The sequence below is a fragment of the Sapajus apella genome, unplaced genomic scaffold, assembly GCF_009761245.1.
Source record: "Sapajus apella isolate SASKATOON/1434 unplaced genomic scaffold, GSC_monkey_1.0 scaffold2, whole genome shotgun sequence".
NCBI lineage: Eukaryota > Metazoa > Chordata > Mammalia > Primates > Cebidae > Sapajus > Sapajus apella.
Genome location: NW_022436942.1, coordinates 57,172,953 through 57,189,726, shown reverse-complemented (window position 1 = coordinate 57,189,726; position 16,774 = coordinate 57,172,953). Strand labels below are relative to the sequence as shown.

The window sequence follows — 16,774 nt, the reverse complement described above, 5'->3', positions numbered from 1 at the left end:
ACTTTAAGGACACGTGCACACGAATGTTCATTGCAGCACTGTTTACAATAGCAAAGACCTGGAACCAACCCAAATGCACATCAACGATAGACCGGATAGGGAAAATGTGGCACATATACACCATGGAATATTATGCAGCCATCAAAAACGATGAGTTTGGGTCCTTTGTAGGGACATGGATGAACCTGGAAACCATCATTCTCAGCAAACTGACAGAAGAGCAGAAGATCAAACACCGCATGTTCTCACTCATAGGCGGGTGTTGAACAATGAGAACACATGGACACAGGGAGGGGAGCTGGGGTCACTTGGGGGGAAATAGGGGAGGGACGGTGGGGGGTGGGGAGCTGGGGAGAGACAGCAAGGGGAGAAATGCCAGATGTAGGTGACGGGGAGGAAGGCAGCAAATCACACTACCACGTGTGTACCTATGCAACAATTTTGCATGTTCTTCACGTGTACCCCAAAACCTAAAATGCAATAAAATAAATAAATGGGAAAAAAAAAAAGACTGTGCATTGGGACTTTAATAACAATCAAGTAAATTTTAAAAGAATATATAGTAAGTTTAGGCCTCCATAGCCACAATTCTTTATTATGTCAAGCTATTTTCTTTCCACAGAATTTCATTCCTATAATAAACATTTTATTCTTAAAAGGAAAGAATGAAAGGATTTCCTTTGGATTTTACTACTGTAAAGAAAAATAAAGAGAAATGTGAAACAAAGTATACTCACTGATACAAATCCAAATACCAAGGCCGGCAAGAAAATGCAAACGAGGCTGGGCATAGTGGCTCACGCCTGTAATCCCAGCACTTTGGGAGGCTGAGGTGGGAGGATCACAACGTCAAGAAATCAAGATCATCCTGGCTAACATGGTAAAACCCCGTCTCTACTAAAAAATACGAAAACTTAGCTGGGCTTGGTGGTATGAGCCTATAGTCCCAGCTACTCAGGAGGCTGAGGCAGGAGAATCACATCAACCCAGAAGGCAGAGATTGCAGTGAGCTGAGATCACGCCACTGCACTCCAGCCTGGTGACAGAGTAAGACTGTCTCAAAAAAAAAAAAAAAAAGAAAGAAAGAAAGAAAGAAAATGCAAATGAACCCTTCATTTTCAAAATAACCTTCCCACAGAGGGTTCTAAGACAAACTGTCTGCCTCACCCACAGAAAAATATGAAAACACCAATGGGTTTCATCTACGCCCATGTGCATAATCTGAATGTATGCCCAAAGTAATGTGTTTAAAATATACACCAGATTTTAGGCATAATCATAGTGTTCCTTTGCTGGAATCATCATTAAATATGTTAAGAATTCATCCTCCCTCTCACCTGAATTGCAGAATCATCAGAACTTGAAATAAGAGTTTTCTCATCAGCTGTGAACTGGATGTGCCGTACAGTTTTCTTGTGCCGAATCCTGGACTGGAAGATTCTATTGTTTACAGGCTCTAAAATCTTCAAAGCAGAAAAACACGAAAAATTAATATGAAGAAACTAAGCAACACATAGGCATTATGCCCCAAAGATATTAAACTAAAATGAGACTAGAGGTTACACAATTTCCATCTGGTACTTTCAGCCTAACTAAAAACAAGTGAATGTCACATATATATGCACACATGTATGCATACATGCAAACACACTACATCCTAAAATCAAACACTTACTGCAATCATCAGGCAGCAGTAGGAACTAGTGGTCCTTCTAAGTACTCAATTAACCACTTCATCAAACAAGTGGCTATCTGGGCTCTCCCTCCAAAAAAAAAAAAAAAAGACATTTAAGACGGATAAGAGAGACGAAAGAAAGTAAGTCCTGGATGAGAAGCCAAATTCTTTATAAAACAATATAAACAAAGAAAGATAAAAGATGATGAAGGAGACAGGTAAAGGAAAAGAGGATATGAGAAGGCTCGCCATATCATATCCTCACCATATATGATGGGTAGTGAAATGAGGATGCTTAAGAGGGCCAAAGAGTAATAATACTCCAAATAAAACTAGTAACGAACTCAAAAGAAAATGACTATGTCAAAAAAGGATTTCAAATGAACTCGTACCAAAAAACAAAACGAGAAGAAATACTTTTCATTGACCAAACAAAAATGTACTCAAGAAAGCCTAAGGAAAATACAGATGATGCTAAAACAGGAGATTCCAGAAACTCAAACCTAACCCACATGTCTAGAAGAAAAGCCCCTTGAAAACAAAGGGGAATCATGTTAATGGGAACCTTCATAAATGAGCAGAATGGACAACCTCACAAACCCTATGAGGCCAGGGCAGGATAGCATAATCGTTGAGCACATAGCCTCAGAGATCTGGATTTGAATCCTAGCTCTGCCACTTACTGATTTTATGAAAATCATGGAAATAAGAGTTTAGACATCTTTAAAATAAGAATAACAATACCTAACATCCAGGATGTTATAAGAATTCAATGACAGCATCTAGCACAGTAAATAGTTAATAAATGGTAGTTGCTATTATTTGATGATATGAGGCCGCACCATATGAAATGCCATTTTATAGGTAAATATTGGTAATTTCATATGGTTCATTATGTATTATTTATCTTATTTGATGACTCTGAGGGAACTAACAATGTGGATGAAGCACATATGTATGTTGTGAGTTTATTTTTAAACTATCTAACAGACTTATTTTAAGATATTTAGATGGTAAAAATGAAAAGAATGTGGTGCTGACTTGCCATCAAGGTAAAGAGGAAAGGGAAACCACGGACTCTTTAAGAATAAATAATAATACACAACAGTTTGAGAGATGAGCCTGAGAGGGAAGTCTAAGGTTCATTTGTAAACGTATAATTATCCCTTGCTTAAGAAATACATATCTGTGATGTACTTTCTCAGAATAGTACATATCTTAACAAACAGTAAATAAATTTTTCACAATAAAGAAGAGAAAACAAAGCCTAAACTCTCAATCCATGACACATGGGCCATGGCAAATATATAAGAGCATTGAGATCACTATCTAAATGCTTCCTTCTTCACTTTATGTCTATGCATATAGTCTCCTCTCTGTGGGACAATATGGACTGGAGAATATTTGTGTAATTCCTTATGAAAATGAATCCAAAGTAAAATAACTGTGGCCAGTGCCATTATTAATTGGTTAAAAAATAATTCCCAGATACCTGGTGAGAAAATGTGAGAGAAGGAATCAATGTTTTTGAAAAATCATTATAAAGCTAGAGAAAATGTGCTTTTGTGATGAATTTCACTTGTGATAAAAAAGTTATTTTTATCTAAAATAACTTTTATTTTACTATAATTTTTGCCTTACAAAGTGTTTCCATTTTTACTTATTTGGTCTTGTTAGATAAATTAAGGATTTCAGGTGGTGAACTGAGGTACTTATGCCACCAAAAGTAGAACAGCAAGGATTGGTGGAGTAGGCAAGCACAGGCAGCCCTGTACCAATATTCCTAATGAGTCTTATCAGTACCAAAATGGAACCAACTTATACCCTAAATGGCTGGGCTTCTAAGAAAAGGAGGAAAAAGAATGCTTTTTGCATAGTCACTGAATCTTGATAGACAGTGTTTGATATATGTGGAGAGCCGCAAAACAACTAGGTAGAATAAGGGACAGAAGAACACAAAAAGTATGAGAAACAGTAATAAAGGAAATCTGAAAAATATACAGCCAACTGGGTAAGATGATTTTTAGTCTAACAGAACAATGACTAATAGATAACAGAAAGATTTGTTTAGTATAAAAGTGTACAATAGGTGGGGCATGGTTGCTCACACCTGTAATCTCTGCATTCTGGGTGGCTGGCCAAAATGGGCAGATCACTTGAGCCCGAGAGTTTAAGGCCAGCCTGGGCAACATAATGAAACCTCCATCTCAACAAAAAAGGAAAAATTAGCTGGGTGTGGTGGTGCATACCTGAAGTCCCAGTTACTCAGGAGGCTGTGTTGGGAGGATTGCTTGTGCCTGGGAGGCAAAGGTTGCAGTGAGCCAAGATTGTGCCACTACACTCTAGCCTGGGCAACAATATAAGATCCTGTCTTAAAAAAAAAAAAAAAAAGGATACAATCCTAACACTCTGGGAGGCTGAGGCAGGACAATCACTTAAACCCAGGAGTTTGAGACCAGCCTGGGCAACATAGGGGACCCCATATCTACAAAAAAATAAGAAATTAGTTGGGTGTGGTGGTGTACACCTATAGCCCTAGCTACTCAGGAGGCTTAAGTGGCAGAATCACTTAAGCTCTGAAAGTCAAGGCTGTTGTGATCTGTGATTGTGTCACTGCACTCAGCCTGTGTGACAGAGCAAGACCCCATTTCAAAAAAAAAATTCTTAAATAAAAAATAAAAATAAAAGTGCACAATGCCAGACATATAATTAATTTTAATTAACTAATTCTACTGTGCAGAAAGATTCTGAAGAATAGCACTGAATACCTCAATGGCTCCATTTTCGTCTCCAAATGCAATGTACTGAAGATGTGGACTTAAGCAACAGCAGCTAACTTGAGCTTCAGTCAGGTAATCAATCTGACCTGTTTTTCCATTAATGAGCTAATGAAAAATGAGACAAAATCAGTTATTAGGCTGTAAGAGCAGTTTTTGTTCTTTAGAACAAAGGTTTCAATTGAAAAAAATAAAACACAGAAGATAACCAACAAGAGCTCTCAAGGGAACAACAAAGCCATATCTTAGTCTCAGCAGCTGCATTTAGCACTTCACACTTTCATTTCATTCCACTTTGGTGGTTCAAATACATTGTCATAAAATAAAACGAGCATTAAAAGGTTTTAAAAGCAGCTGCTGCACCCACCACCTGAGACACGTCTGTCTGATTTGTAATCCCACAGCTAGCTCCACACCCTGTTTTCCATTTCTTCACAAAGCCCACTTTTAATAGAGCTATCATTTGTTAAAATATACTTTTCTGATATATTTCAAGACTGTTGGTCAAACAAGACTGAGACAAATATAAAAAAACAAATCCAAAGTAAAATGGGACTGATATCCTCCAAATCACTCACAAAACAGTGTAAACTAAGATTCCTTGGAGTGGGGGGAGTGAGGACACTGGAGAGGAACTCGAGCATAATTTGCGTGGCTGGAATTACAATGCTTAAACAAAGATTACCTAATTTCATAATCTGTACCAATGCTTAAATCCCAAGAATTGTGATGCCTTATCATTCATCTAAAACATGTGACCTGGGAAAATATATCTAAAGCACAAATCAATTGTCAGATACCTCCCTCTAACTTAGTGTCATAACCTAAAACTCTTGAATTATTTTTCAACATGAAATAAGCAGTAATTTGTTTCTGGTACAAAGATTACAGGGTCAATCAACAACAGGTGGCTTTTCCTTAACAATATTCTGCCTAGCACATTTTGATCTATTAGATATTCAAAATGAAAACTGAACTACGAAAAGCTGAACATCTTCCTTCTCTCAAAAATTAATTTCAACAGCTCTTTTTAAGTAGTAACTAAAAAAGTTTTATTTACTTAAATGAAACTATTAAGTTTATCCTCTAAACTCTCCTACAACCACTGACAGAATGATACCTTTTCAGATAGATGGCTTTTTTAAGTCTCACAGTTACAACGGTCATTAAAGAAAGGTTGCACAAATTTAATAAAGGAAATACACGCATGAGGACACTAAATTTGACAAGAAAACTGGAGTGGAAATATCCCAAGTGGAAGCAGCTTTATAAAAAACAGTTAATGAGAAATTCACATTGAATTCCACATCCCAATTCACCACAGAAGTACTGTGCATTACGAGCTCCTAATCAACATATTGAGAACAACAGTAAAACTTGTAAATACAAAGCAAGCCATATTCAGAGGTGTTTTACAGCTTGATTTTGACACCCACAGTAAACAAGAAGTTATCACATACCAGGTAGTTAACTTTCAGATATCTACTCCTGAATTTGGATTCTACTTTGACCCTGTAACTAGCTCAGAGACTGTGAAGATAAAAAGGACATTACAAACTGAGGCTCAAAGAGTTGATACAATTTATTTGACATCACAGAACTAGTTGATAAAGAAGTCTGAACTTGCACCTGTGTCACCTTAGTGAAATGTCACTATTCTCTCCACTACACCATGCTGAGCTCTACAGCTTTACAACTTATTAAGATTTGAGATAGGCATGGCAGCTCTCGCCTATAAACCCAGCATTCTCATTCTAGAAGGCTGAGGCAGGAGGAGTACTTGAGGCCAGGAGTTTGAGAGCAGCCTGGTCAACATAGCGAGATGCTCCCATCACTATAAAAAAAAAAAAAATTTTTTTTTAAATGGCAACTTATTAAGCTCTGTCCTACCCTCTGTCCATCTGTCTCAATTGTTTGCTTCCTCTCATACCTTCCACATACGTGCTTTACTGCTCTCGTCTTCTCTATTCTGTTCCTCTCTCTCCTCTCTAGCTCAACATCACTACCTCGTTTCATTCTCTAACACACATTTATGCTCCCTATTTTTCAATAAGCAAATCAAGAAAAATCAAATGAAAAGATGGAATAAGATTATGGTATCACTGCCAAAACCTTTACCTAGAAGTTAATAAAGCACTTCTAAAACCCATATGGAAAAAGTTAACTCAAGCTGCATTCGTGCTCTTAAAGAGCTAATGAAAGGTCCTAAACATATTATGAGAAAATAGTTCCGTCTCTACTAAAAATACAAAAAAAAAAAAAAAAAAAATTGGGTTGGGCGTGGTGGCTCACACCTGTAATCTCAGCTCTTTGAGAGGCCAAGCTGGGTGGATCACCTGAGGTCAGGAGTTCAAGACCAGCCAGGCCAACATGGCAAAATCCTGTCTCTACAAAAATTTAAAAAATTAGCGGGCATGGTAGCACACACCTGTAGTCCCAGCTACTTGGGAGGCTGAGGCATGAGAATCTCTTGAACCCAGGAGGCAGAGGCTGCAGTGAGCCAAGATCATGCCACTGCACTCCAGGCTGGGCAACAGAGAGAGACTTTCTCAGAAGAAAAACAAAAAGAAAGAATATAGTTTATAGGATCATTAGCCCTCACTATGAAAGGGTTTTTGTCCTTCTCAATCCTATGTCTCTGAGGATCACTGGCCCTCATATGAAAGGGTTTCTAGCCTTCTCAATCCTATGTCTCAGGGAATCCTCAGGTCAAAGGAGAATGTCTCACTAGTTCACACAAAAGCCATACCACTTCCGGCCCTTATTATCTGGCTGCTTGCTCTTACCACCTCTCTCAGCCATAAGTCACAGTCATATGCTGTCAGCTCCACATGCTGACACCTCCTTCAATGGCCCACACTCTGCTGTTCTACTTGGGCTGACCAACATATAGGCAGCCTCTTGTATTGGATCTTCCATGAGGCATCTGCTTTCTCTTGCTGCCACTATCTACAATGCTATCACTACTTCCAGGACATCTCTATCAATGCAATGATACTTTATTTAGTCCACCAGCACAGCGGTGCCAACCTGCTCTTGAACTCCAGTGCTCCTAAAGGCATCTGCTCTTAGGGCATCTGTTTGCCACCACTCTGAGCTCCTGAATACCATTCCTCTGCCAATGGTTTTTTGGTACTCCTTTTCTCTTCAGCTAGTTGACAAATGCCTTCCTCTCATGTATCCCACTCTTTGTTGGGAAGGAGAGGGAGAACAGGCTAGAGTAGTGCTGTTTGAATCCCTAAGCAATATAGTTCTTTCAATTTTACTACACAACCCTTTCCTCCACAAAGACCAAAATAAGCATTCAATAAATATTTACTGAACAAATGTGCATGTAAATGAATCAGCAGGTATACTTCAGTATATAAAGTCCAGCTCTTTTCACCTCAGTTCCAATGAATCAGATTCCTTCCTCACCTAAAGTGACTTCTGTTCTTTCAAAGACCTTGGAATCCTTCCCTTTTAAAAATGCTTCCATATGCTCATCCCCCTTGCACACTCCATCAGACATGTCTGAATCACTCTTGTAGACAACATGAGTTTATCCTCATGGTATTCTTAGACTCCATGCAAATCAAAGAATGTGATCATAGATATCAACAGAAGAGCAGTGACGTGAGGTATTATCTAAATTAATTCTAAATATAAGCATATCTGAGCCTCAGTTCAAGACCTATATATATTTATTCAATGCCTACTGGGCACCTGTTAATTATATTTGATCCCAAATCCAAAAACAAGAAAAACTATGAATAGAAAGTTCAACCAAAACAATTTTTCCAATTATTTTCTAAAATATACTCACTTGCAGACGTTTTATATGGTCAACTGCAAGGACCATCACTTCATTTTCTTGAAACACAACATCTACTTCTTGCTTTAACATTATAGCAGAGTTCTTACATACTTTCTTTGTCTCCCAGAGCTAATTAAGAGATATATAAATTATCATTCCATCTTTGAAATAATGTAAGTCTTCATCTTAAAGCAAGAGACAAACTATGTTTCACATAAAACACTTATGATGCTAGAAATGTTTCAATATTAGATTATAATCCAACAATAAATATTTATTAACACAATCTATGGTAAGATGCAGTTAGTATTAAGAGTTATGGGCTCCAGAGCCAAAATTCCTCAGTACGAACTCTACTTCTACCTAAAGTTGTAACTTCAGGCAGGTTGCTTAACCCAGTGTTACTCAAAGATAAGGATCTCCTGCTGGTTCTCAAACTGTTTGATACCAATCCACAAGATAAGAAATTTGGGCGAGGTCCAGTGGCTCACAGCTGTAATCCCAGCACTTTGGGAGGCCAAGGTGGGTGGATCATTGAAGTCAGGAGTTCAAGACAAGCCTGACCAACATGGCAAAACTCCATCTCTACCAAAAATACAAAAATTAGCCAGCCATGGTAGTGTGCGCCTGTACCCAAGTACTCAGGAGGCTGAGACAGGAGAATTGCTTGAACCCTGAAGACAGAGGTTGCAGTGAGCTGAGATCGCGCTACTGCACTCCAGCCTGGGCAACAGGGCAAGACTCCATCTCAAAAAAGTTTGTACCAGAATGTAAATCATCTACATCACTAAACCCATTGTAACTGTGCTTAGTGATGCAGCTTATTTCATTTCAACAAGACTTTCCTGATGGAGAAAGCGGTGGGTTGATTTATATTCTGGCTCGAGCTCATTAAGACTGGCATGTTAAGTACCACTGACCTTTCTCAGCCTTTCTGTGCCTGTTTCCTCATCGCAAAAGGGACTATTGTTAGAATTAGTAAATTTATATATATGCACACACACACATATATATACACATACATATACATATATATATACACATATATATATATATATATACACACATACAGTACTTTGCATAACGTCTTGAATATAGTAAGTACTAAATGAATTTTGGCCATAATTTATATATAATGCTATAATCGCATGCTATGGGGACCAGCCAGGGTTCCTGGCCTTAAAGAGGTTATAATATAAGATGTGTCAGTAATCAGAGGAGCAGTGGAATATTGGAAATAAGGAGTAAATCATATATGTATTTAAATTCAAGTCAAAATTTGATAAGCACCACTAGAAAATGACACAGTATTAGATGGCACTAAGAGAGACAAACATTCTCCCCAAATCCAGAAGGCTTGAGGGAACTTATAGGATGGTTAGGATTTCAACAAACAAAAATAAAGGTAATTAGGGCATTCCAAATATAAGAAACCACTTAAGGAGAAGCACAGAAGCAGGGAACTAGAGGGTGTTTGGGAAAATGTGAGCAGTCCAGTGTTGGTTCCCTGTAGGAATAAATTGGAAGACAGACTGGAGCAGAATGAGGCCATGCTGTGGAAAAGCTTAATGGCAGACACAGAAGTATATATTTACTTTGGTAGACAAGGGAGCCACTATCTATTTTTGAGCAAAAATGACATGACTACATTGTACACGAAAAAAAGTATCTTAGAAGCTGCAAAAAGCAAGAAAGAAGACTTGTGGAAGAAACTAATACAACAAGAGAAGTAACAGGTAACGAAGACGTGAACTTGGGACGCAGAAATGGAAAGGTAGAGATAATGATAGAAAGTAGAAAGGTAGACTCTCTTAGAATTGGCAAGTAATTGGATGTAGGAATTCAAGGTAAAGGAAAGAGTCAAAAATTATTCTGAATAATCAAATGCAGTATTTTAAGTTAACCAAAATACAGTTTAATCATTGAACTTCCCACAGTACCTGGCCCATGGTAATCCTCAATGAACATGTAGTGAATGAAGGAGACTGTTACAGTCCATATAATAGCACTTTTCCAGGGTGACTATGAATATAGTAGTTTCCTATTTTGCTTACCTCAATGCTGCCCATCAATTTCTTAGTTTGTAGGAGGTTTAGCTCACCATCAGTAAATGTTCAAAATGAAAATCTCAGTATTTCTCACCCTGATTGTCTGGTCATCAGAAGATGTCAAAAATGATGATCCATCAGGAGAAAACATCACACCATGAACCCAACTTAAATGTCCTCTGCAGTCAGCCACCTTTGAACATGAGTCTATATTCCACAACTACAGAATAAACACAGCATACAGGAAATCACCTACATAAGCATGTTTAAGATAGCAAAAATATTGAAAACAGCAAGAATGAGCCAGTAATACCATGTCAATGAATACTGTTCAAAAACACACTATCAAAACTACAAAATGTACAGGAGGCTGAGGCAGGGGAATCGCTTAAACCCAGGAGGCAGAGGTTGCAGTGAGCCAAGGCTGCACCATTGCACTCCAGCCTGGTGACAGAGTAAAACTCCGTCTCAAAAAAGAAAAAAAAAAACTACAAAATGTCTTAAGCAGACAATTATTTAGTACATCATTGTTTTTTATAGCAAAATACTAGGAACCTAAATATCCATCAACAGGGAAACAACTGAATAAACTACATTAATCACATAATGGAATACCATGTAGCCATTAAAAAGATAGGCCGGGCGCGGTGGCTCAAGCCTGTAATCCCAGCACTTTGGGAGGCCGAGGCGGGTGGATCACGAGGTCAAGAGATCGAGACCATCCTGGTCAACATGGTGAAACCCCGTCTCTACTAAAAATACAAAACATTAACTGGGCATGGTGGCGTGTGCCTGTAATCCCAGCTACTGAGGAGGTTGAGGCAGGAGAATTGCCTGAACCCGGGAGGCGGAGGTTGCGGTGAGCCGAGATCGCGCCATTGCACTCCAGCCTGGGTAACAAGAGTGAAACTCCGTCTCAAAAAAAATAAAAATAAAAATAAAAATAAAAATAATAGGGCCAGGCGCGGTGGCTCACGCCTGTAATCCCAGCACTCTGGGAGGCCGAGGCGGGTGGATCACGAGGTCAAAAGATCGAGACCATCCTCGTCAACACGGTGAAACCCCGTCTCTACTAAAAATACAAAAAATTAGCTGGGCATGGTGGCGTGTGCCTGTAATCCCAGCTACTCAGGAGGCTGAGGCAGGAGAATTGCCTGAACCCAGGACGCGGAGGTTGCGGGGAGCCGAGATTGCGCCATTGCACTCCAGCCTGGGAAAAAAAAGCGAAACCCCCAACAAAAAAAAAAAAAAAATAAATAAAAATAAAAATAATAAAATAAAAAATAAAAATAAAATAAAAATAAAAAGAATGAGAAAAACACCTTGATGATGACAAATCTCCAGGATACATTGTTAACAGAAAAAAAAAACAAAGTGCAAAGAGTATATATTATACAGTACTATCTTTCATATGAGATAGAAAAATATGTACGAACATATAGAAGGATACAGATACTGATATATATGCATATAGATACCTGCTTATACATGCAAGAAATATTGGACAGTGAAGCCAAAAACAAAATAGTTACATATTGGGTCAAGAAGGAGGGAAAGAAAGGTGAAGGGATAGGGATGAAAGCAAGACTTCTCTGAATATAACTCATTATAAAACTTTCACTTTGGAATCATGAAAATATTTTATCACTTTAAAAAATCAATCCAAAAAATAATAGGATGAACATATGCAGCTTCCATATTCAATTATTTTCCACTAACACTGTCAACCAACCTTCATTTCAACTGACTGTAAAACCTACAATAAATGAACACAATAATTGTAACATGTACACATTTCTCTTGTTATTCATGTTTATTACCATGTCTACCAGCAGCCTGGTATTTTGTCCTGGGTTCTGCTATAAATTACTCTAATATATTCAAGTCTAATGAAGTACCATATGTGACTGAGTTCCTCTCATTACACTTTAAATTACAGACCTACTTTATCATTTCAGAACTAGCATGGACAAAACAAGTACCTCATCATAGGCCCAGTGACTGGTTTTCATTCAGTGAGTTCTATGGTTATGAACTAATTATATGAAATTTTATCTGCCTTATCTCTAGAGTCCACGCTGGGACATACAGAGCTAAAGGCCAAAAATGAAAGTGGTTCCACAACCAAAAATCTCTCTTCAGAAACTGGAAATCTCCTTTGAGAATCCTCCCCTCTCTTCCCACTTTGTTCTCCCCATCTCTCTCCGATCATTTCTTTGTCACTCAGAGCCTCCAGAACCGAGTCCCTTCATTTCAAGAAGGAAGACACTGTTTCATTGTTTCCTAGAGATTGCTCAGGATCATAGAGGGTAAGGACTTTAGAATTGGCATTAAAGGCTGAAAGAGGGGTTGCTATTTTACTGTTTCTAAAAATCCTAACCAACACTCCACATTTACCTTGAGGATCTACACATAAGGTTTAAGATCTCCTAGCAGATCTGAAACCCAATTAATCTCAGCACTTTGAGAGGCTGAGGCAGGCAGATCACTTGAGGTCAAGAGTTCAAGACCAGCCTGGCCAACATGGCGAAACCCCATCTACTAAAAATACCAAAAAAATTAGCCAGGCATGGGGGCCAGGTGTGGTGGCTTACACCTGTAATCCCAGCACTTTGGGAGGCTGAGGCGGGTGGATCACAAGGTCAGGAGATCAAGATCATCCTGGCCAACATGGTGAAACCCTGTCTCTACTAAAAATAGCTGGGCATGGTGGTGGGCACCTGTAATCCCAGGTACTCGGGAGGCTGAGGCAGGAGAATCGCTTGAACCAGGGAGTCGGAGGTTGCAGTGAGCCAAGATCTCACCACTGAACTCCAGACTGGTAACAGAGCAAGACTCTGTCTCAAAAAATAAAAAAAAAATTAGTCAGGCGTGCTGACAGGTACCTGTAATCCCAGCTACTGGGAAGGCTAAGGCAAGATAATAGCTTGAACCCAGGAGGTGGAGGTTGCAGTGAGCCAGATCATGCCACTACACTCCAGCCTGAGTGACAGATCAAGACTCTGTCTCAAAAACGAAACAAAACATTTCCAATTCAAAGCCTCTGCCCAAGAAAACAATGCCCACAGGACCCTACTTCCTGCCGTTTTAGACAGGACTAGAACTTTTTCATACTCCCTGCCCCTGTGTACATGGGAAGGTTCTCAGCAGGGAAGTTCTTCAGTGTCACATGCACTGCTGCACTTAGAATTAGGAGAAGCCTATGGAGCTCATGCCGTCACTCTCACCTATTCCTCCACGTTGAAGGGCTATAGCTTAGAAACTCACCCCCAATACCTTCACAGTAATGGGCAAGGCTGGCAAGCTCACTAAAATTTGCTAAATAAGCACAGAACACCGAAGAAGTGCTTATAGTCATCACAGCTCCCTTGATGAAGAGCCTGTAAACCAAGTGAACTTCCCTATTTTCCAGGTAAAGGCCCAAACCCATCTTCTTGGAACTGTGATCTCAAGGGGTTTCAAACTACCTGGTGGTAAAAACCAACCGAAGGAATGAAAAGTAAGAAAACTTGGAAAAACGAATCCATCTTTGGTCACAGTGATACACTTGTAATCCCAGCATTTTGGGAGGCCATGGAGGGAGTATTGTTTGAGGCCAAGAGTTTAAGACAAGCCTGGGCAACACAGTGAGACCCCCATCTCTATTAAAAAGCAAAAATAAAAAAGTATTAATCCATCCTTGAAGGAAAAAAAACCTATTTTATGAAAAAATTAATACAACAATTCACTAGGTGGAATTCTTCCAGGGCCAGCTAGGTATACACTCTGAACATAAAATTTAACAAGTACAAAATGATAAACAAGTAATTTATATGAGTTATTTTATTCATGAGTGCCTGGCAATGAACACCCTATCTTATCCTACTAAATGATCTAAGAAATCTGAACTGGACTCATCTCTCACCACTTCTTTTAAGAAGAAAAGAGTCTGTGCCTATACTGTTTAAGAAATACCTAGACTGGATGAGAGATGTCATGTATCATGACCAGCAGTCATTCCATTGTTTTCCCAGTTCCTGGTACACATTAGGCATTCAGAAAATGGTTGCTGAATTGCCTGTCATACTGTCAAATCAAGTCTTTAATCACTGTTAAATTAATAAAGCTGGTTATGTGGTTTAATATCCCAAAGTTAGAGGTCATTAGGCTATAAAGAAAACACTCTATAATTTCTCAAACAAGGCTCTTCAGCAGTTAATGGTTTAAGCTGCCCATTCTGTCATCCTTTGATCTCTGGAAACCCAGACTTCACAAAATAAATTCAACTACTCACCTCTACACAGTACTGGGACAAAGCCACCACTGCCAAATGGTTTTGGGGGGAGAAGTCACAGTACTGGATGGTGCTGTGATGGCCCATGTGGATTTCTCCCAATAGGTCATTGGTATGAATGTCAAAAAGCTGTCAACATAAATAGAGATATCTATGAAGGTAAAATATGTTAAGAGATAAGATATATCAATATGCTCCTATTTCAAATATAAAAGTCCTGGGAAAAAAATGACAATTACTGATAACTGGCATAATTATTGACAGTCATAAATAAAATATGGATCAATATACATATACTTTAAAAACACTGCTGATCTTAAAACATATTTTCTGTAAAGGAAAATTCGTCACAGATGAGCTCTCAAGCTAGCCTAAAGAGAAATAAAAGCTTTGTGAATAAATGAATAGACTGGCCCAATTAACATATACAGAGTAGTTCTCCCTAATGCTTGTTTATTCAAAAGAGAAAATGAATACTCATAAATGAAGATGATCAAAATAATATAGAACAGAAGTTTGCTCAAATGAAATTAGCTCATTCATTTCTATTTCTTGCTAGAACTACCAAATTGCTCCATTATAACTAATGATTTTCCTGTTTTTGAACCCCAAAAAGCTACTTTTGAGTAATCCAAGTTTCTTCTTTTTTTTTTTGAGACAGAGTTTTGCTCTGTCACCCAGGTTGTAGTGCAGTGGCATGATCTTGGCTCATGGCATCCTCTGCTGCCAGGGTTCAAGTGATTCCCCTGCCTCAGCCTCCTGAGTAACTGGGACTACAAGCACGCGCCACCATGCCCAGCTAATTTTTTTGTATTTTAGTAGAGATGGGGTTTTACCATGTTGGCCAGGACGGTCTCAATCTCCTGACCTCATGATCCGCCCACCTCGGCCTCCCAAAGTGCTGGGATTACAGGCGTGAGCCACCGCGCCTGGCCAGTTTCTTCAATTTTTAAGACTTACAAATGCTGAATATACTCTTCCAAAGTTTTTGCCAAATAAGATGATTTAAATGTACTACATATATTGATACAGTATGGTGATTTAAGATCAAGACATAGACCTTAGGAAGAAACAAAAAAGCTTCCAGTGGGAGCTATTAAAATGTTTAGTGAATGCATAGTCCCGGCAAGCATGCATATATGGTAGGCAGCATAGCACTGGAGGCTAAAAACACAGGGTGGGAAATCAGATTTAAAATGCTTCCCAGGACAGGTCATTTCTTTAAAAATTAGTGACTGACAGCGATTGAGCAAACTTGGCAAATATGGAATAGGCAGTCGTCCCAATTATGGAATAGTAGAAGAAAAAAGACCTAATAATAGGAGTAGACTCACATAGGAATTGGAAAGAAGAGGAGAAGGAAGGAGAGACCAAAGAGCAAGCAATCAGGATTTACGTGCAGTTAAGGATCACTTTTGGGTAGCTTTCTTTTAGCATGGTAAAATAGGGAGCTGCTGTACAGATTATTAAAACAAGGCATTTCATGCAATATAAAATTATTTTGCTCTCTCATTAGAACAGACCTCTTAAAATCTTTTTAAAAAACTATCTTTTGCTCAACATCATTGGTAATTGGGAAAATGCAAATCAAATCCACAAGGAGAAACCACTTCACACCTCCTTGGATGGCTATAATTTTAAAAATGAACAATAACAAATTTTATCAAGATATGGAGAAATTGGAACCCTCATACATTGCTAGTGGGAATGTAAAATGGTGCAGCTGCTGTGGAAAAATCTAGTGGTTCCCCAGAAAGCTAAATAAAGAATTACCATATGACCCAGTAATTCCACTCTTGGGTATACATACAAGGCTCAAACAGATACTTGTACAGCATTATTACAATAGCCAAAAGATGGAAACAAATCAAGTGTCCATCAACAAATGAATGGATAAACAAAATGTGATATACTTATACAAGGAATATTACTCAGTCATAAGAAGGAATATAGTTCTGATACATGCTACAACATGAACCTTGAAAACATTTCCCTCACTGAAATGATTCAGACACAAAAGGACTGATATTATATAATTCCACTTATATGAAATACCTAGATTAGGCAAATTCCCAGATTACATTAGAGGTTACCAAGGTCTAACAAGAGAGGGGAAAGAGGAGTTATTACTTCATGGTTACAAAGTTTCTGTTTAGGGTAATGAAAAAGTTTTGGAAATATATAGTGGTGATGGTTACCCAGCAT

General features: G+C 38.6%; 1 protein-coding gene across 4 annotated transcripts in view; it reads right to left on the bottom strand.

Moving 5' to 3' along the window:
- APAF1 (apoptotic peptidase activating factor 1) overlaps positions 1-16,774 on the bottom strand; it is a 90,710-nt gene that overhangs the window by 19,131 nt on the left and 54,805 nt on the right. For all 4 annotated transcript variants that reach the window (XM_032285191.1, XM_032285185.1, XM_032285176.1 and 1 more), the window contains 5 exons: positions 14,570-14,698; positions 10,391-10,516; positions 8,258-8,377; positions 4,444-4,560; positions 1,338-1,463 (listed from right to left, as the gene is read on the bottom strand). In XM_032285191.1, coding sequence (XP_032141082.1) covers positions 1,338-1,463; positions 4,444-4,560; positions 8,258-8,377; positions 10,391-10,516; positions 14,570-14,698 — 618 coding nt within the window. The remainder of the gene's footprint in view (positions 1-1,337; positions 1,464-4,443; positions 4,561-8,257; positions 8,378-10,390; positions 10,517-14,569; positions 14,699-16,774) is intronic.